Source organism: Xenopus laevis, chromosome 8L, assembly GCF_017654675.1.
Source record: "Xenopus laevis strain J_2021 chromosome 8L, Xenopus_laevis_v10.1, whole genome shotgun sequence".
Classification (NCBI taxonomy): Eukaryota; Metazoa; Chordata; class Amphibia; order Anura; family Pipidae; genus Xenopus; species Xenopus laevis.
Window position 1 is genome coordinate 13240866 of NC_054385.1, and position 27622 is coordinate 13268487.

At 41.9% G+C, this 27622-nt stretch overlaps 1 protein-coding gene across 1 annotated transcript in view; it reads right to left on the minus strand.

The window, feature by feature from the left end:
* Nucleotides 1-25725, minus strand: part of fgd1.L (FYVE, RhoGEF and PH domain containing 1 L homeolog) — an 85813-nt gene extending 60088 nt beyond the window's left edge. The window contains exon 1 of the mRNA XM_041573182.1: nt 24777-25725. Within this exon, the coding sequence (XP_041429116.1) occupies nt 24777-24936 (160 nt within the window). The 5' untranslated portion in view covers nt 24937-25725. The remainder of the gene's footprint in view (nt 1-24776) is intronic.
* Between the last annotated feature and the right edge of the window lie 1897 nt (nt 25726-27622).

A 27622-nucleotide genomic window follows, 5' to 3' on the forward strand; every position in this document is an offset into this window, starting at 1 on the left:
TAATAATATACTTTTTTAGTAGTATGTGCCATTGGGTAATCACAAATAGAAAACTTTAATTTTAAAAAATAAGGGCAGCCCTCTGGGAACGTATGATTCACGGTGCACAAAACATACCAAACAAACCTTACTTGTTAGGTCACATGAGCCAATTAACAGGCAGGGTTCTGTTTTTCGCTTCCACACTTCTTCCTGTTACAGTTACAGCTGCAGTATTTCTGGTCAGTTGATCTCTGAGGCAGCACAGAGACCATCATAAAATAGTAGTTCAAGGCAAGAGATGGAAAAGGGCAATATTTACTTAAATAAAGATACCAGTTTGGTAAGATTCTTTAAAGCTGAGACAGACGAGAATATTCTAGGAGATTTAGTCACCCAGCAACAAATCGCCTCTTCTACAGGCGACTAATCTCCCCGAATTGCCTCCCCGCTGGCTAGAATCTAAATCGCTGGCGGGATGGCACTCGGAGCGCTTGGTTTTCCGAAGTAAAGGCAACTGCGGGTGACTTTGGAAAGCTAAGCACTCTGAGTGCCATCCCACCGGCAGTTCGGGGAGCTAAGTCGCACGAAGAAGAGGCGATTTGTCACCGTGCCACTAAATCTCCCCGTCTGTCACTGCCCTTAAAATGCCGCTTAATTTGTTGCTCAAGTATTCATTTTGGGGGTATAGCTTTCCTTTAACTGTGTAATACAGGTATCAGATATACCTTCAAACCACTAATATATGCACACATAGCCATACCCCATAACCATCTAATTCTTTGATCATTCTGTGTCTCATATTGCCAAACACTTGGCACTGAATAGATCAAAGAAGAAACTGCCAATGTAAACTGTACGGTGCAAGCAGTTAGGCCCTGTCCTATACAGCTGGCTTGTGCCACTTTGTTTCAAGAGTCACAACCAGAAACGCAGAGAATATAAACCACCCCTACAGTATTCTGTACGAATCTTTTGATGACGTCTTCTTTTATTACGCAAAATTCAGTTTCTGGATGAAGTTCCCCTTTCATTTTTTTCAATGACTCATACGAGACACTGGTGTGATTTGCGCAATGCCGGATGTAAACATGTTACAGAAGACAAAAGAGAATTACAGCTCCTGGAGACGGGATTCTTTTTGGACCCCCCATATAACAGCATCAGGCGCAAAAAAAAAAACAGGGACACGTGAAAACCAGTATGATATTTTAGTGGTTCTTTTCAATGTTCCTGCTGAAATAGGTTTTTTGCATTGAAATGAAAATTAGTATGAGAAGCAATGATTGGGCTGACTTCATCCACAGGCTCCCTCTAATGGCCAGACCTTCAGGCAACAAATTGAGGAATGAATTCCTGCCCCTGCCAAGAAAATACTACTGAATATACAGAATATCTCAGACATGGGAGTTCCCTTATTTTATTCAGGATGAAATGCCAAACTAAACAGATTATATCCTGAATCCATAATCGTTTGGCATAATTTTACAGAAATTAGCATTCGTGTGCATACGTTTACTTTTGCAGATGCCATTTATTAATGGGACTGATTCCCTTATTTTTCTAATGGATTTGTCTAATAAAAACTGAATGGAAAGAGCTGAATGTATATTTATTTTCCTTTTGCTTTATGCATGCAAGCTACTACAATTTTGTTTCTGGCTTAGCCTGCAGTTTAGGCTAATGCCACACTAGGCTAGTGGACACTGATCCTGAGCATTAACGCAGGGCCTAGCCAATCAATTACCTGCCGATGCCAATGGCTGTAATACTCTCTTTTTCAGACTATGGCCCGCCCCCATTTCTATTCCTGCTCTGATCTGCCTGAATTTCAACATGGTTATTACATCTAGGGATGCACCAAATCTAGTATTTTGGATTGGGCCGAACCCCCGAGTCCTTTGCAAAAGATTCTGCCGAATACCGAAGCCAATTTGCATCTGCAATTTGGGGGTGGGCAGGGGAAAATTTTTTTACTTCCTTGTTTTGTGACAAAAAGTCACACGATTTCCCTGCCAGTCCCTAATTTGCATATGCAGATTAGGATTCGGTTCGGCTTGCCAGAAGGATTCTCCCGAATCCTGCTGAAAAGACCGAATCCTGGCCGAATCCCTAACTGAATTCTGGATTCGGTGCATCCCTAATTACATCAATATTCCGCCCCTTACATGATCCGCTGTCCCCCCATATCCTTGGCAGAATGATATATATATTTTTTTTAAAAGGTGGCAACCCTAGCTAGGTGGCCCAGATTTCATAAGTTTAACTCTGGGTCACCCAAGTTGGGTCTGAAGACTGGGCATCTATCCAGGGTTTGAACTGGGTGCAAGGGCTATCCACTCTGTCCCTCCCTACTAGCTGTTGGTGAGATGGAGTTTTACAGAGCTGGACCTTTGTCTTCAGTTCTACTCGAATTGGGATATTGAGGAAAACTGGGAAATATAACTTGTAAAAGAACTATGTTCTGTTTAATTTCTATTAACCAGCATAATAGAGGATGGTATTGTTGTGGAATTTCAGGAACCGGAGCTCTGTGGATTCTGAGCTTACAAAGAGTCAGAATCCTGAACAGAGAGATCACAGGGCTTTTATAAAATTGAAAACAGGAGTTACCAGTGGGAGAACATAGATATATCGCTCAACAGTCTGTGTAGTGTTTATTTAGAGATGCATAGTACAGCACTACATGATTCTGACCTCTTGGGTCCTTCATCTGGTGCAGTTAAAGGTCCCAAGAGGTCCAAAACATGTAGTGCTGTGCTATGCTAAATAAACAAAACACAGATTGTTTAACTTGCTCTCCAGTGGATTTATTTGCTATATTATGAATGTCTAGTGGACCCCACAACTGCTCTCACAGCCAAACAGGTGGTTCTGACCTCAAGGCCAGGTTAGTAGTGACCAGGACTAGTTTGAGAACACAATTTGAATCTCTTTCAGTATAAATTATGTATATGGCTACTGCCATATTGCTTGCCACTGTTCGTGCATTCTCTGTAGACAGTGATAAACCCACAACCCTAATGATCATAGATATAAGTACCCCTCTAGAGCATGTTTCATAGAACTGGCCCCTTTGTCCAAGTGTAAGGAAATCTAATTGCTGGGCAACCAAACATTCTGAGAGGACCAGCAATAGAGGCCATTTGGGGCCCTGTGTTAACTGTTGTTTTGTCTGGGGCCCAGTACTTCAGAAATCTTCTTACATAACCCACACCCATAAAGTTAGTGAAATGGTACGGGAGTTGCCAGCAAGGATGTGGGAAAAGAGTGTCTGGAAAAGATAGGCATGACATGGGAATGGGTTACAGAAGAGAGTGGAACTGTCAAGGAAGTAGACTAATTGAGTCAAACATACACAATGTTATCAAATATCAAACACAGGTTTCACTGCTTTCAAAAAGAACTTGAAATTCCTGTTGTGGGATTAAGGGCCTTGGTTATCTGGTTACCAGCAGAAGACTGGTAAATATTACCAAACACCATTATATATGTTCACATCAATTCAGATAACCATGTGATAATTATTGGCCACAGAGAGATACTGCTGCCTACATGGGCAGATTTCCACTAAATTCTCACAAATGCTTATCTGTCTAAGATGAGAATAGGGCTAAGGAAAGGGAAAGGAGTGTAAATCTTGGGATTCCCTACAATCTTCTAATTTTTAGTCATATGGAAATTTACACCCATTCTTGTTTACCTTAACCTTTTCCAATTGGATGCAAGGTCAGAGTGGTCCATTAGGGTACTAGGAGAATCCAGGTGGGTTTGCTCCAGCCAGGGTGGAGGTGACATCTACCCTGGTTCAACACAAGCTGGCAGAAAACATGAAAAATATGGCCAAGCTCAATGGAGAAGAATTACAGTATAAAGCTTTAGGGAGACCAGTCCAATGTACATATAGTCATATTTTGGTAGCCACCTCAATCAAAAAATTCACCCTCATTCTCTGGCCAAGCTCATTTCCCACTGGGCACTCAAGACTCCAGCATGTCAATGAGATGACGATCCAGATTCCAGACACACATCTGGGAGTAATTCTTTACTTGTGCTATTTACAGAAGCCCCACCTAAGTGTAATGAACTGAGGCAGCTCATGTTTATAAGAAAAGACTGATTGATGGGGGAATAAGGGTCTTCTGGGTGAAATTGCTGGCCAGTACATACACCTATACAGAGGTGGGTCAACCACAGCCATTAGTGTTGGCATAATATTTCAGATACTTGGGCACCTTGCCATCCATAATCTTGTATCAATCTATTACATTTTCTTCCCAAATACTGACCAAAGGTGATCTCAGATGTCATAGCAAAAGAAGGGGAGCAGTGTAGTCTCTTGATATGGAAAGGAGGAACATTCCATCTTACAAAAATGAGGATCTTAAAAGCAGCAAAGTAAAAACAAGTACTGCCCTTTAGTTCCCCAAATTCTTCCCAACATATATGGACAGGAACACCCACCTTCCTGATTGTTTTCCTGGAATGGCTGCCCAACATGCTTTCTGCTACCCACCTGCATACAGGAGGAATAACCAGTCACGCTACCCCATCACACAGACAAGGTATGAAATTACTAGCAGCTGCTTGTCCCTCTGGCCTGTAAAGTCGTTTTGCCTTTCATAGGACCTGAACATACGTACCTCTTACTCTCCCACCCCCCCAATTTAGATTAACATCTGGCTCCCTGTCCTGAAAGGGGTTCAAATTCCTGTTGGGAGAAACAGGGGCCCTTTATGTCATCCACTCACAGGGAAAGCTTCTACATTAGTCAAATCCAAATAGAGCTTTAAATATAGCTATAAATATATAAAATATATATATACCAGGTCGTATCTATACAGAAGAAGTAGAACTCTCCCATAGGCAGCCATATGTGTAGTACAAGTTCACAAACAGCAACACCTCCTGATATATATATATATATATATAGTTAAGTCTTACACCATTAAAGTTTTGCACATAAATTAAAGGAGAAGGAAAGGCTTGGTGCACTTGTGGGTGCCAAATGTTAGGCACCCACAAGTGATTGTATTGACTTACCTGAAACCCCGGGCCAGTGCTCCTATCAGCAGAAAACTGCACCGGCCCGGGGTTATACCAGTGAGAACCACGGAGCGATCCTCTTCTTTTGTCATCCTATGTCTTCGCGCGGCTGTGTATTCGAAGTAGAACGAAAAGCCGAACTTTAACTAAAAAGTCAGCTATTAGTTCAACTGCGCATGCGTTTGCCACGGGAAATTTGAAGAAAGAGGAGGATGGAAGAGGATCGCTCTGTGGTGCTCACTGGTATAACCGTGGGCCGGTGCAGTTTTCTGCGGATAGGTCTGGGGTTTCAGGTAAGTCAATATAATCATTCGGATGCCTAACATTTGGCACCCTCAAGTGCACCAAGCCTTTCCTTCTCCTTTAAGCCACATGAGTGCTCCGTGTTCTTCATACTGATATTACTGTTTTGCTGCAGCACCTGGGTTTTTCAGACTTTTGTCTGTCCATATATTGCAATATATTTAAGCTGCCCAACTACGTCAAATTCATCCCATATCTGTCCAGTCCTATGCTCAATTTTCATCTGATTAAGAATTCTATTGCTTCATTATTTCATTTTACAAAGGGACTAAGTTTTACCTGCAACTTACTAGCTGCTTTCAAAGTAAAACTCCCAAACTCGGCTGCCCTTTTATTAGACACCAGTGGGATCACCTGACTATACCTGGGAAGGGTCGGGAGTTTTACTTTGAAAGCAGCTGGTGGTTTTAAAAATTAGTGGTGAAGACAACTTTCCCTTGTTTTATATATATATATATATATATATATATATATATATATATATATATATACATACATACATATATACATACATACATACATACACACACACACACAGCACAAGTATGGGATCTGTCATCCGGTAACCCGTTTTCCAGAAAGCTCCGAATTACAGAATGGCTGTAATGGCTCCCATAGACTCCATTTTATCCAAGTAATCCAAATTTTTAAAACACTAGAATGCAGCTTATCTCATTTTTATTGGGTGCTCATAGGTGTGGCTTGTAATACATACAGTACTACACAACTTAACCCCAGAACTCCAATATATAGTGCCCAGGGAAAACATATTTATATATATATATATATATATATATATATATATATATACATACATACATACATACATACATACATACATACATATACATATATACATACATATATATATATATATATATATATATATATATATATCCTTGGCAAGGTTCCATGGCATATACAAGTGGCAGCCCCAACTTTACAAGTTCCCACTTTAATTTATTTCTGACACTTTCAATTTCAACGACATAATTTAAAACCAATGAAAATTATATTTATGATATAAAAGTGAATGTATATTGAATATAAGTGGCTTTGGCTGGAGTTACAAATCAACCTGGCCTTCAATAAACATAATCCCAGAAGAAAATCAGGTGGGAAAATGTATTTTTATCTGCTCATAGGTAAAACAGGTAATCCCAGCTCAGTGCCCCCCATAACCAACAATATTCAGCTCTGGGGGAATCCCACCTGCATTGCAGGTGATTTTGTTCCTGGGTGGGCCTAGGAAATTCCAGACAGGGAAGGGTGCTATTGAAGAGTTTGTATAACACTGCCGAAAGGGAATATAACTAAAATAAACACTGGGCTAACATGAAAGAGAATGCTATAAAAACCAAAATACGTGTATAAATTCCAGAATGGTAAAAACCAAAATAAACGATGCGTGTGCTATTTTATGCACCAGTGGACATTATTCATTAAAACTAGACGGCACTCACTAAAAGATAGGGGAATCAGTCTCATTACTGTAAATCAGTTAAATTGAAAGAAGCCACAGCTCACACAATAAAAGAAGAAAACTTAGAAAAGAAACATCCATGCTGTAGGACAGGTCTGAACCAGGAGCGGAAGAGCAACGGATTCTCAGTCTACATAATAAAAACAGGCTAAGATCTGCCATTGTCTGACCCTGGCCTAAACCACTCAGCTAGTACTGATTTCTTGTTGGTACTAGATCTGTGATCCACGAGTAATGTTTACAATCAGTTAAACAGATTAAAGGAGAAGGAAAGGCTCTTAGTTTTCTGAAGTCGCCCGAAGTTTCCTCTGGGGCAAGTTGGGAAAACCATCCCTCCGGCGATTTACACGGGAGGCAGTTAGGGGAGATTAGTCTCCTCGAAAAAGAGGAGATTTGTCGTCGGGCGACTAATCTCCCCGAATCTGAGCGTGTGCCTGACCCTTAATGAAGAGACACCTAATATCAAGCATACAAAGTTCTTACCAACCTTTCAGTCACTCCTTAAAGTGTCTCCAGTTGTGAAGCTTATCCTCTTGTTGTTCAGTTCTCTTTCTGAAACAGGCAAATGCCTTCTCTTTGGCATGCTGCTGCTGGCCATCACAGGTTTGTCCGAATGTGAGTTTTTCACACAGGGGTCATTGCACCTAGCCATGCATGCAGTAAACATGTTGTCTGGTGGACAGTGCCCCGGGTCAGTGAAAGAATGCCAAGATGATTTCATGGAATTGCGCAAAGAACAAAGTGCATGGGAAACACAAAGCTTGTCTCCTCTAAAAATGCTAATGTTAACTAATTCCTATATGGCCTGTAGCTCTTATATTGGTTCATCAGCATCATTTATATTGTTGTTGTTAATCTTCCCTTAGTTACCCATACACCAGTTGACAACAACCAGTTAGGGTTCCAGTTTATACTCAAGGCTGAGTTGAGGTTATGTACATAGTAACTAAAAGCAGTAGCACATTGGGTCTGTCCAGCTAAGAATGCCGATACCCTAAATGCTTAAAAATGTGGTCGTAAAGAATGCAAGAGCAGACATTTTACCACGAAAAGCCGAATAGTCATGAGTAACATAATTTATCTCCCTGATTACAAGGTTAGTAAATGTCAAGGCATTTTTGGGGAGTTTTGTCATCTGCTGCTGCAGCGATTTTTTTAATGTTGGCAACCAATCTCCCCAAGTGTCACTGCCCTTATAGACACCTTATAGACACCTAAATACATGGCTTTGCTAGTGGCATGGCAGAAAGCTTAGAAATTGATGTAAGATAACGCAGACACTATTTATCGACCTTTTGGGCCTCCTTATACTATTTTCTTCTGGAAGGCACTGGTTCCATAATTTTTTGTTCCCACTGAATCCTCTACAAAAAAATGTGTCCAAATCCAGAATTCTAATTTGCATATTCAAGATTGAGATTAAAAAAAAGGATTAAAAAAGGATTTGGTTCGGGATTCGGCCAGGATTAGTCCTTTTTCAGCAGGTTTCGGGCGAATCCTTCTGCCCGTACGAACCGATTCCAAATTTGCATATGCAAATTAGGGGTGGGGAGGGAAATCGCGTGCCTTTTGGCACAAAACAAGGAAGTAAAAAATATTTTTCCCTACCCACCCCATGCATTTGCAAATTAGGATTTGGAATGTTTCGCGGAGGATTTAGGGGTTCAGCCGATTCTGTGCATTCCTAGTTTCTAAAACCCTAATGTCATAATCCTGTTCCAGACTGCTTCACACCCCATAAGTAGTAGTGCAGGTATGGTCAAGAGGAGAGCACAGGGTTTCAAGCTAGAAGAAGAAAGGCATCTTTAGAAACTCTGTTAGGAGATTGGTGGGCATCTTTGTCACCCATTTTCCTAGACTTGGAGCTCAAAATAAAAACTGATAAACCAGCCTAAAGGCCAGTTAGGGTGAGATCTGGGGTGTATACTTATTTTTGCCCTGGGTAACCATGAACTATAGCAGGGTGACTGTTACCCCAATGTTTATATACACCTGTAGCCTTGTTATCAGCTAATGGGATTGAACTCCAAAGGGGAACTTGAAAACAAAAAAGGCTTCAAGTTCTACTACTACACTCGAAACTAAGGTCCTGAATAACAAATATGTAAGGACTGACAGTATACCTTTACTGCAGGAAAACTCCAATTTCCTTGTTATAATGCCTTTAGCAACTATGAACTATATCCTGCCACTCCAGTAATGATCTGCAAGATACAGGACAATTCTGGGAGACTGACAGATTCTCTCTATATTTATCTCAACTCTCCCAGCTCTGCCAGAACATTGAGAAATATATAATAACTTAAAATCAAAAGAGAATGCATGAAAGCCATTTGGTCTCCCTGGAGGGGGAACACACAGTCCCAAAATAGAAGGTGAAAATTACAGGGCAGCTCAAAGGGATCTGTTAGCATCAGCGAGAATTCTGGGCACGGTTCAGGCCTCAGCTACAGTCAGAATAGGATTGAATGAATAAGAGAGCTAGGAGAATGCTAATGAATTCATGTGACAGGCAGCAACAAATCAACCCAGAAGCTTCACTCCAGCATCAAGGTTTATAGATGAGCCTGCGCCAGTGAAGATAAGATGGTTTCTAACTACAATAATTACCCTTACTAATTACTGATGCAGATCTGATTCCTAGACATCACACAGCATCCTGAACACAAGTCTATAAAATAGGTGGTGCCTATAAAAATGATAGACTACAGACGTACAGGTCTTCATTCATACTCACCACCTGCAACCTGGACCAGAAATTGGTGAATGCACAACCCATGGAAAATAATAACTATATAGCCTACCAGAACCCACTACACTCACCTTGAGGGTCACCTAGAACCCACTTCAGATCCATAACAGAGGCATCAGCAGAAGCTTTGCCCTATGTGGGTAAACAATACATTGGGTGAGACATCAACACAGAATAGTAGACTGTAAGATGGACAGATGTCTGCCATCTGAGATCTAATAATGCTTTCTGTTGTGTCTCAAGTCATCTTTCCCCTTTTTGGACATGGGCCTTCAAGATGTTTTAACCTCTGCTGTCAATTAAAGATTTGCCATGTCAATGGGAAGTGATCTAATGATTTTGATTGGTGCTATTGAGTAGCTAAGATCCATTACCCTCAGTTTCAGGGCTGGGACTAGGAGTAGTTCTAGGGGTAGTTACAATCCAGGCACAATTCAGGAAAAAACAAAATTACTGCATGATATGCTCCATTGTCTGAGCCCGTCCAAGTTTCTGAAAGACCAAGCAGAAGCGGATAGGGGAGAGTAAATAGAGGCTTGTAGGTGGTGTCTGCAATCAGAAAAGGTTGTATTGGTATATTGGGGAGCTGGCAAGTGACAGAGGAATGGCAAGCAGATGCAGGGCTAAGACATTCTTGTCTTGGCTGCCAGTACTTCTTGATACGCCTCTGCTTAGTCTACCATGTATGTTGAGTGGCCTGGTTTTTCAGTTTTCCAAGTGTTGACTTTCTGATAATCTGGGATTGGTTAGACACAATGGATTCACTCCCTTCTCATCTTTACTATGGATGCAGTTATGATATATATTATGGAATTACCAGAAGAGGCCAGATTTGGTCACTTGGTAGGCCATTAATGTTGTTTATGGAGCCTCAGGTTTAATTACAGGCCAATTATGCCTTTAATGGGGACAGCCAAAATGTCATATTATGTTCAGGCCACTGACTGCATTTATTATGCCTAAATACAGGATTTATATCCATTTACAAAATTCATAGTTTTGTTTTTTTTGTTTTGACATGGAATACTGAATTCTTGGTATCCATGACATGCTCTGTGACTAATAAACTAGGTATCTTTGTATCACAACATCATGTCATAACAGTCAGGCATTGTTTTTGATGTTTCTATCACTGGATCCTAATCATGATTTTATAGCACAATTGATCAGATACAAAGGCTTATTAAAGCCAAAGGAAACAGCACTAGAGTTATGTTACAATTCATAATTTAAAGCAAAATGAACAGATGGCTGTGCCATAATGCATTTATGGCATTTAGGAAGACACTAAATGCAAGGGGTCATTTAGGAAGACCCTATATGCTCTAAAGCAGGGATACCCAAACTTTTTAACCTGTGAGCCACATTCAAATGTAAAAACAAGTTGGAGAGCAACATAAGCATGTGAAAAGTTCAAAATATGGGCAGAAATTGACTGATGGTAGCCCCTGTGTGGACTAGCAGACTACAGGAGGATCTGTGTGGCAGTAAACCTGGTTCAAAAATAAGCCTCTACTTTGAGGCCACTGGGAGCAACATCCAAGGGCTTGGAGAGCAACATGTTGCTCACGAGCCACTGGTTGGGGATCACTGCTCTAAGGGCACATGCTGCTATTTCGGGATATTAGTCGCCCAGCGTCAAATTTATTATTTTCCGGGCGACTAATTTTCACGAACTGCCTTCCCGCCAGCTAGAATGTAAATCGCCAACGGGATGGCAGTTGGATCGGTTCACCAGAAGTTCAGAACTTCAGTCGACCTAGGAAAACGAAGCGCTCCAAGTGCCATCCAGTTGCTAGAATGTAAATCGCTGGTGGTAAGGCAGTTCTGGGAGATTAGTCGCCGAAGAAGAAACGAATTGTCATTGGGCGTGTGCCCTTACTCTAAAGAGTGCAAAAGCATTCCTAATTATGTTTACTGCTACAGTTTGTGCTGGATAGGAGGTAAGTACAGGACCCTGTCTAAATACATGTGGCAATTCAATTATATGGAATGGAGCAGAGAGCAAAAACATGGAATATTACGCTCTTTTTTGCACTTTGAACACTGCCTTGAACATAGCCAGGGCCACCATCAGGAGGGGGTGTGTCCTGGGCCTGCAGAAATCTTCCAGCATAGAGCGGCCCTGCAAATGTTACGCAATTTGTGTAAGATACGACAAAACATACACAATTTAGCCAACTTACACAATTTAGCCAACTTACACAAAAACTGTCCAGTCTTGCCTAGAAACTTACGTAACTAATGTAGAAGTTTACAGAATTTACATATCAAGCAAATACAGTGCAGAGAAGCATGACAGGGGCAAATTACACTGCCCCAATGAACACACTTATTGGCACATTAATTAGTTTAACTATTTCTATGAACTACTTATTATAGTAACATCACAGATATTGAATTATATAAACATTTCCTACATGAACGTTTCGGCAGTGGAAAAGGCCCCACAGTAACATCACTGGACCCCTACACACACGCAATATTCACAACTTATGTAAAAACTTTGAAATAAACTTATGTATCAAGTAGGGATGCACCGAATCCACTATTTTGGATTCGGCCGAACCCCTGAATCCCTTGCGAAAGACTTGGCCGAATACTGAACCGAATCCTAATTTAGGGGTGGGAAGGGGAAAACTTTTTTACTTCCTTGTTTTGTGACAAAAAGTCACGTGATTTCCCTCCCCGTCCCTAATTTGCATATGCAAATTACGATTCAGAATCGGTTCGGCCGGGCAGAAGGATTCGTAAAAAGGCCGAATCCTGGATTCGGTGCATCCCTAGTATCAAGCAATAACAAGGCACAGCAGTGTGACAAGGGCAGGTAGGTTTAAACTTCGGGCAAACTCTGCTGATTAATTCTTTCTTTTTTTTTTAATATTTATGTGATTCCTGACAAGTTATTGGACCCCACAGCAAGATCTTTTGGCCCCTTAAACGTACACAATTGACGTTGCATAACTTTCATATCAAGCAATGGCAGTGCAGAGCTGGGGCAGGGAGGTGAGTAGGGTTAAACTCAGGGCGATTCCACTGACCCCAAATGAATTGACTTATTAGCACATTAATTAAGTTAAACTAGTTACTTATTACAGGTCAGGGATCAGTTATCCGGAAACCCACTATCCAGAAAGCTCCAAATTACGGGAAAGCCATCTCTCATAGACTCCAAATATCAAAATAATTAAAGTTTCTAAAAATGATTTGTAATAATAAAACAGTAGCTTGCACTTGATCCAAACTAACATACAATTAATCCTTATTGGAAGCAAACTCAACCTATTGGGTTTATTTAATGTTTACATCATTTTCTAGTGGACTTAAGTTACGAAGATCCAAATAAAAGAAAGATTTTTTGGATAACAGGTCTCATACCTGTATAGCGTAAAAGTAGCTGTTTATTTTGGGAGCTATTAACTGAATCATATAAGCTATCTCCTACATGAAATTTTGAGCAGTGGAAGGACTGGTTATTGGGTCCCTAAACTTTAGGAACAAGACATTTTCCATGAACATATATTGCAGCTGCTGATCAGTCCTAATGGGGCGCCCTATAGTTCCTGGGCCCACAGCAATTGCAGGGTCTGTTTCCTCTAGTTACATCCCTACTACACGGATTAGTGAGTTTGTATCATAGTAGCTGTAGTTGAAAAAAAAAAATACATTCGACCAGCAAAACCTACCTATCTGCTAGTTGATCATTTGTGTAGCACAAAAGGCATGGTCTCATATAAATAACTTGTGCTGGGCTCAAAAATTTCTGATGGCAGCCTTGCACATAGCAAATGACCCCTATAGTCCAAGACCTTCTTTTAGGTTTATGTCCTTGTCACAGGGTGTTTTGTCAATAGCTGGCCAAGCTTTGTTCTAGCAGTGCTCCAGGTTGAAAGGCAAAGCTGTAGTTCTGATGTTCAGCATGCCCTTGGCAAGAGCTCAGCTGGCTCGGCTGGTAACATTTTCTTCTCAGAGTTTGAGGCTTGTGGGGCTTTGTTGCTTCAAGTGAAAAATCCATCAGGCTCAACCCTCTAATAAAGGTTTATTTTTACATGCAGCATCTATATCATTGCTCTCAGTCAGTGTGCAGTCTGAGCGTGTGCTGCATAATATTCATGTTATTTTCCACTATTTCTTTTTGGCAGCCGCCTTCACTTGGCACACAACGTTCATTTCGGATTCTGAATCGTTGAAACGGCAAGCGAATGCTGGCAAAAAAAGATGTCAGAACGGAGCATGGTGTTGAGATTTATTTTTAAGGTCACGATTTTAAGGACGATACACATATATTTAACTGTTGGATGGTACACAGGGTCCACCTTAGCTGGTATAGATTTATAGCACCTTCCTCTACATCAGTGATCCACAACCAGTAGCTCGTGAGCAACACGTTGCTCTCCAACCCCTTGGATGTTGCTCCCAGTGGCCTCAAAGCATGGTGCTTCTTTTTGAATTCCAGGCTTGGAGGCAAGTTTTGGTGTCCTGCCAGAGTCTCAATATAGGTTCACAATCCACATAGGGGCTACCAAATAGTCAATCACAGCACTTATTTGGCACCCAAGAACATTTTTCATGCTTGCGTTGCTCTCCAACTCCTTTAACTTCTGAATATTGCTCACGGGTTCAAAAGGTTGGGGATCCCTGCTCTACATACTATGAAAACACAAGGGAGGTGTCTCCTTGCTATCGGGTTCAAGATGAGAGGCACCGCTCTCACACCCTGGCCTTCAATAATGGATGTCTGGTGCACGGTGATGGAGGGGTCGACACCCTCCAAGTAGGACAATTCCACAGAAAATCACTGGCACCCAAATGCTGGTGCAAGCAGGGACAAACCCTTGCATGTTTATTTGCAGAAACAGCAAAGTTTCGGGGATGAACCCCTTTGTCAACCCCTTTGATAAAGGGGTTCACCCCCGAAACGTTGCTGTTTCTGCAAATAAACACGCACGGGTTGTCCCTGCTTGCACCAGCATTTGAGTGCCAGTGATCTTCTCTGGAATTGTCCTTGCTATCGGGACCCGTTGGCTGGCCATGGCCCAAAATCAGACCACACTGACTAAGCTTCTAAGCCATATCATCTCTGACCTTTACATAACAATATGGAGATGATAAAGAAAGTTGTGGTCAACTAGCTCACAAGACAATGGCAGCTTTGATTCAGTTATAACTTAGTTTTGCTGTGAAGACATTGGCTTGTCTAACTGGGTACACTCTCAGATATGCTTGAATGTTTGCATGCACAAGGAGCCAAACCTAGTATGGCTGCTTTCAAAAGAGCATGAATGATTGGAAGAGCAAGAGTGAAGAAGAAGTGAAGAGCTACAGGCCCTTTATACTATGCACCATGAACTGAGCAACATGGTGCACCAGCGTTGGGGCTGCTGCATGGTAATCAGCCCTTTCTGCCAGTTAAAGTTTCTGCAAATGAACAGCGAGTGGACAGCGGATGCATGCTGGGCCCTCCAAAGTTCTTTATGGCATGGGTCGGGGCCCAGCTTATAGTAGTTATACCACTGATCTAAATGTGGCAATACACAGAGATCTGCTCGTTTGGGAATGTCGCCAAATGAGCGGATCTCTCCCCGATATGCCCACCTTGAGGCACTAGGGCCCAACAATCAGATCATAATGCAGGCGTACGCGTGGTCCGACAGGATTTTTAGCTGTGCCCGATTGACATCTGCTCGGCTTTTGGTTAGATATCGATCGGGAAAGCCCGTCGGAAGGCCCCATACATGGCCAATAAGCTGCCGACTCGGTCTGTTGGCATATTTTATCGGCCCATGTATGGCCACCTTAAGGCTTTTGTTCTCCTTTAAAAGGTACCTGATCATTAAACAGATTAAGAGCTCATCTGCACCTAAAAAAATGTGTAATATTCATTATACTGTATATATGGGTGGACTAGGAAAAAAATGTATTTACCTACATTTTGCAAAACCATTTCACTACACAGGGGAATGTAATCAGATAATTTAGTCTACCTCCTTTTCATTCTAAGGCTAATACCAAACCAAACTGCAAACCGTCTGCTTCAGCTCATGGATTTCTGATCAGAAATGCTCAAATGCAGATTTTTAGGCCGATGATAAAAAAAAAAAAAAAGAACACATTTCCCCTTTAAGGCACAGATATAATCATGGTGATTTCACATGTGAAATAAACGGGAATTGCCTGGCAGTTCAAGGCTAAGTGTTACGTATCCCCCCCCACCCTTCCTTTATTCACAATGCAATTACATACAGCATTTTATCAGAAAGACCAGCAGACACAATGAGACAGGAATCCCCGGGATCTGCAGCCACGTTACCAGTAACAGATTAATGTGAAGACCTGGAAAATGAATCAGACATGCCTCATTTCAGGCCATGGGCTCTTTTCCAAGTGATGAAATCAGGCCAAGCAGTCAGACTGTCGGGTGTTTGTCAGTTGTGCCATATTACCAGCCTGAACATGAGCATTAGCTATTGGGGGTGGCAAAGTATCTACAGTCTGTGTAATGCCAAGGCTCCTTCCTAATTAGATGGCTCAGTAACGCTGATATAAATAAAGTCTTTCAATATTGAACCTCTATTCTCTAATACAGCGATCCTTAACCAGTGGCTCGTGAGCAACATGTTGCTCTCCAACCCCTTGGATGTTGCTCCCAGTGGCCTCAAAGCAGCTGCTTATTTTTGAATTCCAGGCTTGGAGGCAAGTTTTGGTTGTATAAAAACCACGTGCACTGCTAAACGGAGCCTCCTGTAGGCTGCCAGTCCATATAGGGCTACCAATAGTCAATCACCGTCCTTATTTGGTACCCCATGAACTTTTTTCATGTTTGTGTTGCTCCCCAACATTTTTTTTTAAAAATCAATGTTTTATTTGTTTTCATGAATAAAAATATACAACAAGAAACAATTGACATCTAAACGAGTGTCACTGGAATGAATTTAACATTGTTTCAGAATCTTAGCACCATAGGGTTTGACAATTACATAAGAGATATTTCCGTACCTAAAGACTATCTTATGCATTACTATGTGATTTTCCACCAGGGACTTCACACCTTATCAAATATGTGGGCGGAACCTCTGGCTTCGTATGTGAGCTTAAACAAAGGTATGACAGAATCACTAAGTTGATCCAGGAATATCTTGTGGGGGGGGGGTCCCATCCAATGCATAGTTATACACTTCTTTGCATAGAATGGTAGGGCCTGGAATCTCAGCCTTCCATGGGTGGTAGGCACCAGCTGCTCTACTACACCCAGTAGAAAGACAATTGGAGATAGCACCTGTGGAAAGTCAAGGGTAGTTGCAAGGGAGGCCATTACCTGAGACCAATTTGTTCTTATTACTGGGCAGGCCCAGATCATGTGTATAAAATTGGCCGTTGGGATTCTACACCTAGGACAGGTGTCATTGTTTCTCTTACCCATAGCCTTAAGTCTTAGTGGGGTTGTGTAAAGTTGATGGAAAACTTTATACTGAATAAAGGTGGCCATACACGGATAGATCCGCTCGTTTGGCGATGTCGCCAAACGAGCGGATCTCCCTCCGATATGCCCACCTTGAGGTGGGCAATATCGGGCTGATCCGATCGTGGGCCCTAGGGCCCAACGATCGGATCCTAGCGTTCGCCAAACGGGCGGTCGGATCGCGGGACCGCATCAACGAACAGATGCGGCCGCGATCCGACGGGATTTTTAATCCCATCCGATCGAGATCTGGCCGACTTTCGGCCAGATCTCGATCGGGGAAGCCCGTCGGGGGCCCCCATACACGGGCCAATAAGCTGCCGACACGGTCTGTCGGCAGCTTTTATCGGCCCGTGTATGGCCACCTTTAGTCTGTCTCTCACTGATATTATGCCATTATACATAGTTTTTGTGGCCTCATCCCAGTCATCTTGGATGAGCTCTGGGATCTGTTCCTGCCATTTAGTTTGTGCTGTATAAAATGGGGGGGGGGGACACTGGCTAATAGGTTATGGTAAAGTCTGCTCACCATCTTTGTAGGTTGCTCCCCAACAATTTTTACATTTGAATGTTGCTCAAAGGTATAGTGGGACTGGGTACTTTCTTGAACCTACAAAAATTGTATTGAGGAGATAGTGGTAAGGTAAATATTGATGACGGTAGGGTGGCAATATAAGTTTTGATTGGTGAAGACACAAATTCATTATTTTATGGTTGCAGATGGCAATGGTGTAGGAGCAGAATGTGCAACTGCACCAGAGCCCACTCCACCAGTGGGTCCCACTGGCTATGGTCAGAAAGCTTGAGTGCTACAGCTCTGTAGGGTTCTTGATTTCATGCTTAGTGGCAGTGGCATAACTACCAAACAACTGACCCTAAGGCGTTGCAGGGGGCCAATATTGCGGTGTCTGCTTAGTACAGTTTTCCCCCCTGGGGCCTGAAAGTCTGTTGTGGGGTGGGAGTTTGGTAGGCACCCCCAGTGATTTAAACGCTAACCTCAGATCCAGTGCCAGAATTCCTCTTCATGAAAAACTCCACAACCAATGCTATCTTAATGAGTGCTGCCATCTTCTTTCTCTCCCTGAGATCGTTGCAGCTGCCCCGGGCAGCAAATATGACTTTCCTTCTCCTTTAACTACCCTTTTAACCATTCGAATGCTTACAATTCAGAATGGAACAGAAAAATTATAAAAAATTGTCATGATTTTTGGTTGCCGTGGTCAGTGACGCCAAAAACCAGCTAGCAGTTTCAGTTGCAGGGTGGAAACAATCACAGAAGGAATGCTAATAATTCAAAACAAATGCTCACGCGGTAATATTTAGTACAAATTTACAATAATCAATTTGTTTTGTTTTTTTCACTTTAAAACATGCTAATTTGGGTAAAGGTCAGGGTTTCCGTAATGTTAAAAGAATGCAAAAAATGTGTTAATATGTTTAATGAAATAATTGCCTGTTACCTTGTATTGAACCAGCTGTTTGCTGAAAGATGCATCTCACACTTTGTTTCTGAGAGCATATTGAAACAATTACACATCTAAGCGTACAGCGTATTTAAAGGGCCTGGGGCAACCAAAAACATAAACCAGTGGAAAACGATTTCCCCTCATAAGCTGAAAAAATAGCACTGGAAATTTCAGATATTCATTGCTCTGTTTTGTTCTCGAAACCTTTAAATTTAAATCTGCAGACACAATATCCTGTAAAATATATCCTCAGAAACGGTGCTTAGTGATGTCATCATTAATAATCCGTGCTTCGTGATGTAATCTGTCACATGACTCATATTATAAAAATCATGTATATCCTGGTGTAAAGTATATAACAGGGGAGTCAACCTTGGTGTTCCATGGCCTGTATATGGTCACAGAACTCCTTGGTGACTTCTAAAATCCTTATAAACTTACAACACATTGTATGTTGTCCTCTATATTTTTATAGTCCCTTTCTAAACATAAGAAAGTTTTAGTATTACCAAGAACCACCTACCCCATGGAATTAAAATGCAGGCCCCTCAAGCTGGATTCATATCCTGTACAGTTTCAAACTCAGTTACTATCAGAGCACAAAACTGGCAGTTTAGTAACCTATAGCAACCAGTAAGCATTCACCGTAGATTTGGCCAATATGTTGCAGCTAGAATAATGAAACTAAATATCTGATTGTTGCCTAGGGTGAAATAAACTGGAGCAAATCGAAGTTTATAAAATTAGCCTGCCCATTTGAGCTTTCGGTCTAAATGTGCTCCAAAGCATTATGAGACTTTGCTACGGCCACATGGGGTTGCCACCAAAACATTGTTAAGGTGGATATACAAGGACTGACCCATATAGTATTCAGACAGATACCATATGAAGAACGTGTAAGGCCAATTGTCTAATGTTCAGTTCTTTAGGGCCAATTTCCCTAATTGAGCAGAGCAGTAGAAAGTGGAGCTGTGGCTTCTCTTCACTTCCTCACCAAGACCTGACCAAGTAGGCCCTCCCAACTTAAAATACATGCCGAGATGGATGGTTGGACTGTAGGAGCCAAATCAGCCAAACTGCCCACCAAAATCAGTACAATATTATCGTTCCTGTTATTATAGTGGCTGGCCCACACCAAGTTAACGTGAAGAAGTCAGGCCTTTAAGCCCCACCAGTTAAATCCCTGAAGTCCAACTGAAGTAAAATAAAAGCTTTTCTGTACACTTATTGGGGGGTGAAAGATAAATAATAAGAAAAATAATCAGTGCAAGTAGCATTTCGCATACGGTTTGGTTATTAGGGAGGGACCACTATTTGGGAAAAGTATCGGTCTGGCTTAGCCCATTAGAAGCACAAACGGGTTACTGCAGTGGGTTTGCTGACTTGCTGTCCAGATGTTCCCCAGCCTACGCTTTATAAACACAGCCAGGCCTCAACAATGCAGCCCTAAATAAGGAACAGAGCTAGTCTGCCGATTCCAGCAGAGCTGTCATATACCTTACATTCCCTCGGGAGAAGAAGCAGATCAGGAAATGGCAGTGAGTCTATACTAGGCCAACACTTCCCAAACTGTACCTAATCTCTACCCCCACTAGAAAAAAAATCTGTATTTACTGCACTTCTGCCCTATTTAGTATCAACGCCCCAAATTCCAAAACTGCTCTTAAGTAGCTTTCTCCACACCAGAGAAAGCTATAGAAGACATGGCCAAAACAGGCAGCCTATGTGGCCCAGGCTTAAAGGAGAACTAAACCCTTAAAATTAATATGGTTAAAAATGACATTTTTTATATAGTGAACTTATTGCACCAGCCTAAAGTTTCAGCTTGTCAATAGCAGCAATGATCCAGGACTTCAAACTTGTCACAGGGGGTCACCATCTTGAAAAGTGTCTGCGACAGTCACATGCTCAGTGGGCTCTGAGCAGCTGTTGAGGAGCGAAGCTTAGGGGTCGTCAAGCAAAAAATGAGGTTGGTATGTAATATAAGATGATGCTATAGGGCTGATTATTAAATTCTGATGCTAATTGCACTGGTTTCTGTGCTGCCATGTAGTAATTATCTGTATTAATTACTAATCAGCCTTATATTGTGACATTTCTATTCTATGTGTACTGTATATTGTGAGTCAGTCCCTAAGCTCAGTAGGTGGCAGCAGCACAGAGCATGTGCAGTGAATCAGCAGAAAAGAAGATGGGGAGCTACTGGGGCATCTTTGGGGCCACAGATCTTTACTGCTAAAAGGTTGTGGTTGCCTTGGGCTGGTACAGAAGCTTTAAAACATAATGTACAACATTTCTACCCTACTTCTTTAGTTAAGATTTACTACTCCTTTAAAGAGTAGGTAGATAAAACTATTTGTCACATGTAAGAGAACCAAGAAAACATAGTCTTAGGCTTTCATTCAGTAGGATTGCTGGCAAGAACACAAAGGAAGAAAGGAATCTACATTGGCTTAAAATATTCCATTCTACTGGAAGGATACAATAGAGTGGGGAAATATGCATTAGGTAAGCAAAACAATCCAGCGGCTGAGTATTCCTTTAGTTTACAGCTGAAATGCAGCCTTCAGTGGATAAACACTAGCAAATTCCAGATTCACCCCTCCCCACCAACCCCAGCTGTGGAGCAAGAGTAATTCAGACTTCCTATGCTTGTTGCAGTGCATAAAATGATGCCAAAATGAGGTCAAAGGCATCTCTAATCTGTGTAGATCTCAATTATTATTCAGACATGTGATGGGTCTCTAAAATGTTTTGGTTTGAGACCAAAGACAACACGTCACTTCCTCTTTGCAGGGCTAAAGACCCTTTTCGGTTCCAAGAATACAAGAATACAATAACTGATTTAGTCTTTACTGGACATTATCTCCATGGGGACCAATTAGCAAGAAGAGTTGGAGCTAAAATTAGGAATTAAAATGCCACTAACCACTACTTTCCTTTCTGCAGAGTTTTCTCCAAAAGCTTGATACCAAGCCACGAAGACCCATTAGATGAGTGGAATGGACTTTCAAGCGATGTCAAAGGTCAAAACCATTTGTGAATTTGGAATCTCACATAAAAGTCTTATTCGATGTACAGGGAGTGAGGTGAGTGAGGTGAGTGAGGCTCCTAAACGCTATCAATCTGGCCGACTGGTTCAGTACAACAACGGAAGATCAGCAGAATGACTGATCCATATAAATCACTGTCCAGTATGGCCACCCACTATATCCGATCATCTGTCCATAATACAGTGGGCCTATGGAGACTTCGCCCAATGGCATTTTTAAACCTGCAAAATAGATATCTGACCCTTTTTACCCCCCCTCATAGGCCCCATACATGGGGGCAAATTTACTAAAGAGCAAAGGGCGTATTTTTAGCAAAAATTCACCAAAATGGCAATTTGCAGGGACATCACCACTTTACTAAAAAGCAAAGAAGACAATTCGCTAGCGAAAAAGCTCAGCTCTAGAGCAGTTTCATGCCATTTCGCCAGGCGAATTTTCGCTCAGTCGAACAATCATTAATCTGCAAATTTATCACAGTGTGAACTTTCCAATATGTTACGCTTTTCACCAGGTTCTACCAATACTACCGAATTGATAAGATGCAGCTACATCCTCAACATTATGTCAGTGACAACATATCCTGTATGCCAAAAAAGTCATTAAAAAAACCAAAACTGGTGCTTTTTTCATATTTTTCATGTGATTATGTTTATACATTGAAGTTGTATCTGTTGAATATGTTGTTTTTTTTAGCAATTAGAAGCTCATGCCACATTTGTTTTAGGGTGGGCTCAGGTCTTGGACATTAAAGGATCTCTTTTGTCTTTATTTTGCTTCCTTGGACATTTTTAATAATACGTGGCCACTTCCAGCAGTTTCACCAACATCACTAATAAATACTAGGGCCGGGCTGCGCCGCACAGTGCGCCCAAGTGCGCATGCGCAAGAAAGGCTTCTGGACATTGCCGAGAAATTGCGTTTCTGCGCATGCGCAGGAGCGCAAGAAGACGTAAAAATCACAGAGAGTCGGGCACCGGACTGGGGGTAGGCGACAGAGGAGGTACGTGTCTGGCGCCCCCCCAGCTTTGCACCCTAGGCACGTGCCTACTCTTCCTACCCCTTGGCCCGACCCTGATAAATACATACATATGACCTGTATGTAGCCGCCATATTTAAATTGACGTAAGTGTAAGTATGTTAACGAAGTTTCTCTAGAAAGAAAGTAACGCTTGAGAAAATTCGCTACGAAACTTTTGGGCTGTCTAATTTTGGCTGGCGAAAGTACACCAGCGTTCATTTGCAGAGATGTAGTAACGTCTGATGTTACATTGCAGAAAGTATGGTGGAGCCTTCCCGAAGTGAAAATTCGCATGTAAGTAAATTTGCCCCATGGCCCTGAACAAGTCAGGTGATTATTACTCTGAACATTTCTGAGCACTAATTATCTCACCTGTGGATGAACTATAACAATTACCATGTATATCTATAAAGAGGGAAATCAAATAGGAAAAGAACAACATTAATTGGCCCAGTGTGCCATAAATTATTTTTTTGGCAAACAAATATGTTACTTAAGAACTTCTTAACCAACAGGTGCTTTACACAAGTGCAACTATGGTTGTAAATAAATATATTTACACCTTCCTAGTCTATGTGATAGGTCAATTATCAATGCCCCAGACCCAAGTGCTAGAGCACTAAATGCAAAATCATATCTAGCCAGGCCCCTGATGACTACAGTATTGCTGAAAGCACAGGTCCATGCACTCCATTCTGGAATGTGTCCATAGGTGCTCATGCGATACAGCAGTGATCCCCAACCAGTGGCTCATGAGCAACATTTCGCTCACTAAATGCTTGGCTCGGATGTTGCTCCCAGTGGCCTCAAAGCAGGTGCTTATTTTTGAATTCCTGGCTTGGAGGCAAGTTTCGGTTGCATAAAAACCAGGTGTAGCCTCCTGTAGGCTGCCAGTTAACATAGGGGCTATCAAATGGCCAATCACAGACCTTATTGAAACATTTTTCATGTTTCCGTTGCTCCCCACAATGTTGCTCACAGCAACATTGAGGTACAGGGTGCAAATTTGAAAAAAAAAACATGGTGACTAGCACTTTGTACCCTGCCCACCATTTTTAAATAACCTCAGTTGCCCAGTGAAATAAAGTCTGATCAAGGATTCAATTTGCTCAAACGTAAATTCTGCACCAATACCATGGAATTTGATTGGCTCTCAAACAGAATCCTTGATTTATTGCCTTCCAATGTTGCAGATGAAGAAAAGCCAAATCTCTTGGTTGTACTCCAGTCTGCCAAGTAGTTCCAAAGTAAAGACAGTCACTGTATACTAAAGAGCAACTAAAGCTAAACATGACATAACAGCCCTACCACTCCATAGTACTTCTCAAAGCCAGCTGCATCAAGTCACTCCTCCAATAAACACCAGACTTCCAATCTGTAGTCCACTGGTGCACCTCGTCTTTATCCAGGTATTCCAATGCTTATGTATTTACACTGTGCCACCTCTGGGCTCAGGGCATAGGGCTACAGAGAAAAGTAGCACAGCAGCAATAAAGTCACTGGGGATCATTTATAAACACTGGGCAAATTTGCACCTGGGCAGTAACCCATGGCAACCAATCAGATGCATGATTTCATTGTTCTACCTGCAGCTGGCTGAGAAAAGCCAGTCACTGATTGGTTGCTATGGGATATTGCCTGGGTGCAAATCTGCTCAATGTTTATAAATGAGCCTCACTGACACAGCAACTATTTATCATATAAAAAAACACATGATGCTCCAGACACAATATTTTATGAGATGCCATTTTGGTTTTCATCTTCTCTTTGATCTATTGACTAATACATATGTTTGGGAGTGGGATTATATTTAAATGATGACATCATACAAAGAAGCTCAGGGGGTTGTAATATTCCATTGAAGGGCCACATCCAGCCTAAGACTCCAGTTGGAAATCACTGTCCATAGCCAAGAGTGATCAACGTGCAGGGTGATAGATGTTGTTGAACTAAACCTTTCAGCATTCAACAGACAGCTGGAGGTCTGCAAGACTGAGGTCCCTGTTTTTATTAATCCAGATTATCTGCTCTGACTAGTAGGAGGCTCTTTTTTTATTGAGTCTGACATCATACAATGTATGCTCACAGTGCTCATTCCTTAGGAGCCTATTAAAATCACAAGCTTAGAATACATATTTTTTGCATGCTGAGCAATTAACAGTAAGGAAACAGCAGGGATTTTTTTGAATGAATTCAGTTGTAATGCATTCTACTTACCCTCATATTGGATAGAATGGGGGCTAAGGACAGGTGCAGCCCCCCCAATATGGTAGGAGAAACGCCTGGTTTGGAACTGCCTGGCATAGCTTCCTGTTTGTTCCCGGGGGCTGGAGGGTGGATAGGTGAAAGCAGTGCTCCTTGGACGGTTCACCTGCATGCTTGTAGGGTAGAGCAATTAGGCCTGTGTCTCTTTAAATCCCAATTCAGATTGTGCCCTGCCAGCATAGGGAGATAAGTGTCAGGAGTCCGGCTGCACAAACAGAGAAAAGGTCCAGGCATTGGTGGAAGCACATTGATAATGTTGCCTAATGATCGAGGATTTCCCCTTTGAAATTTCCCAAGACCAGCCCTTGGATATGCGTTTTTTAAAAGCCCCTTATTCCGGCATCGTTAGATGTCCATGTCCTGTTCCGCAGGGAATTTCCACCATGCACTGCAGCAAAACGCCAGCGAGCCTGTGCAGAACCAGAGTATCATGAAGGGATGTGCAGATCCTTTACATCGCTGTGTAAGGAGGCTGAGCTCATCATGGGGGTCACTTTATTCACAAGCCATTGGGATGCACAGAGCATATCTTGCGGTGCCTTCCTCATCACAAGCTCTATTCTCCATAGTAAGCAGATCCCTTGACTTGAAGGTCAGTTGGCTTGTGATCAGCCCTTTATTGCTGCAATCAATTACCTGTTCTCTGTTATCCCAGAAGAAATGACGGTCTCCCCGGAAGGGACACCCCCTCCAACTGTTGCAGTCCCAGTAGCACCCTTGGGTGCTGATCAATGCAGAAAAGCAGGGCTTTCACCTCACATAAGCTCGCTCCTTCCTTCTCTTTGTTCTCTCCTGTTACTGCTGCTGATTTTGGCATTCACACACACTCCAGCTTTCAGGGTTTTTTTTTTTTTTTTGCTTTGCTTTCTCTTCAGTTTTTTCCCTGTCTATGTGAAATCTGACTCTCTTTCCTTGCCGCTGGATTTCACGTCAGATGTATTTAAAATCTGGTCTGGATTCCCCCCCCCTTCAGCAGCACATGGTTTCCTCCTACACTCCCTGTATAGCTATGTCCTGTTTTTCCTCGTCAGGTATTTAGGTGGCCATAGACGCAAAGATCCTATCGTACGAATCGAGGATTCGTACGATTTTCGGACCGTGTGCGGAGAGTCCCGACATTTCGTTCGGTGGAGATCGGTCGTTTGGTCAGGGTCCCGACCGCCAAACGAGCGGATCTTTGCGTCTATGGTCACCTTTAGACAACATCCTGCTAGTAACATGTATTCCCTTGTATTGCAGCAAAACAAAAAACATTCTATCATTTTGCTGGGCTCTCTGGGGCAAATTCCCTAAGTGGCGAAAATACGCCAACGATGGCTTCGCAGCCATCACAACACTTTGCCAGGTGTAAATTCGCCAATACAACTCTAAATCCCTTAAACGCGAAGTTGCGTCCAGGGCGCTGAACACTGGCTAAGTTGCGCTAGCGGTACTTCGGCACGTAGCTTGGCTAATTTGCATACAGCGGGAAGAGAAAGTTGAATGGACGTATATGTTGCAGCAAATACATTACATCACACAAGCCCAGGAAACCTTAATAAAAGAACATAGAGTTGTTATATTGCCCTACACATGAGCCCACTATATAGTTTATGTGCCATATGTTAGGAAATGTAGGGGGGTGCCGGGTTACCCAAAAAAATGTTTACGGTCTTTTGCAGGCTTTCACTCAAAAAAAAGGAAAAGACACCAGCGTTTTTTGGGACTTTTTCAACAAAAAATTGAGGAAGTCCTATCCACACCACTGCATTTCACCTGGTCTGAGCTGGTGAAGGCAAGTCTGGCGAATGAGGTAACGTTCAGTAAAATCCACATCTTAGTGAAATTGCGGAGTTACCTCCGTTCGCCAGATGAAAATTCGCCTGGCGTTAGAGTGCGAAGCAAGGCTAGCGTCTATCTCCTTCACTAGCGAAGTGACAACTGCGCCCGCTAGGGAATCGGCGTAGTTACGAAATGATGTCACGCTGGCGAATTTTCACTAGCGTTAGAGGGGCAGATTCCCTAAAGGGCAAAGCAACTGTGTCTCTAGGTACAATATATAGTTTCATTGTACCTAGAACCACCGAGAGCCCAGCAAAATTGCACATTTTCATTTATATATAGCTCAACCCAATTTTTCCATTTTATAAATATTTTTATCATTAGTAACATTTCTAATGCGTGCTGTGCTTTGTTGCTAACTATAATCCTTTAAAATAAAATGACAGCATTTAAAACCACGAAGGTGTTTACTGTACCTTGCTGAGATTTCTTATATCAAACATTTGTTGTCCAGCATTCGGTAAGCGCCAAAATCTTGCAGTGATAGTGTAAAGAAAGAATCTCTGTGGCCTGAATTCTTAGTTGCAAAGACAGCTAGAATCTCAGCCACAAAGCAAGACTGGATTGCTGCTTGCAGTGTGTTTCAGAAAACATCTCTGACAACTCAAATGTTATGATGCAATTTGGGATTGGGCAATTTTCCTGTTTGGAGCCCCCAAAAGACAACCCTGGTCCTGACGACAACTCTCTTCCCAGCAAAACAGGCAGATATGGACTGAATATTGTTTTTAAGGAGAAGGAAATCTCTATTTACTTGGGGTGCTAAAAGTTAGGCACCCCACGTGATTATATATATATATATATATATATATATATATATATATATATATATATATATATATATATATATATATCTTCCAAAGTAAATGAGTGCACACTGGGAACCTATCGGCAGTTTAGTTTAAAAGCATAATTTTATTTAAATAATTAAAAAACAGGCCTTTTTTTTTTTCAAGGCCTGTTTTTTAATTATTTAA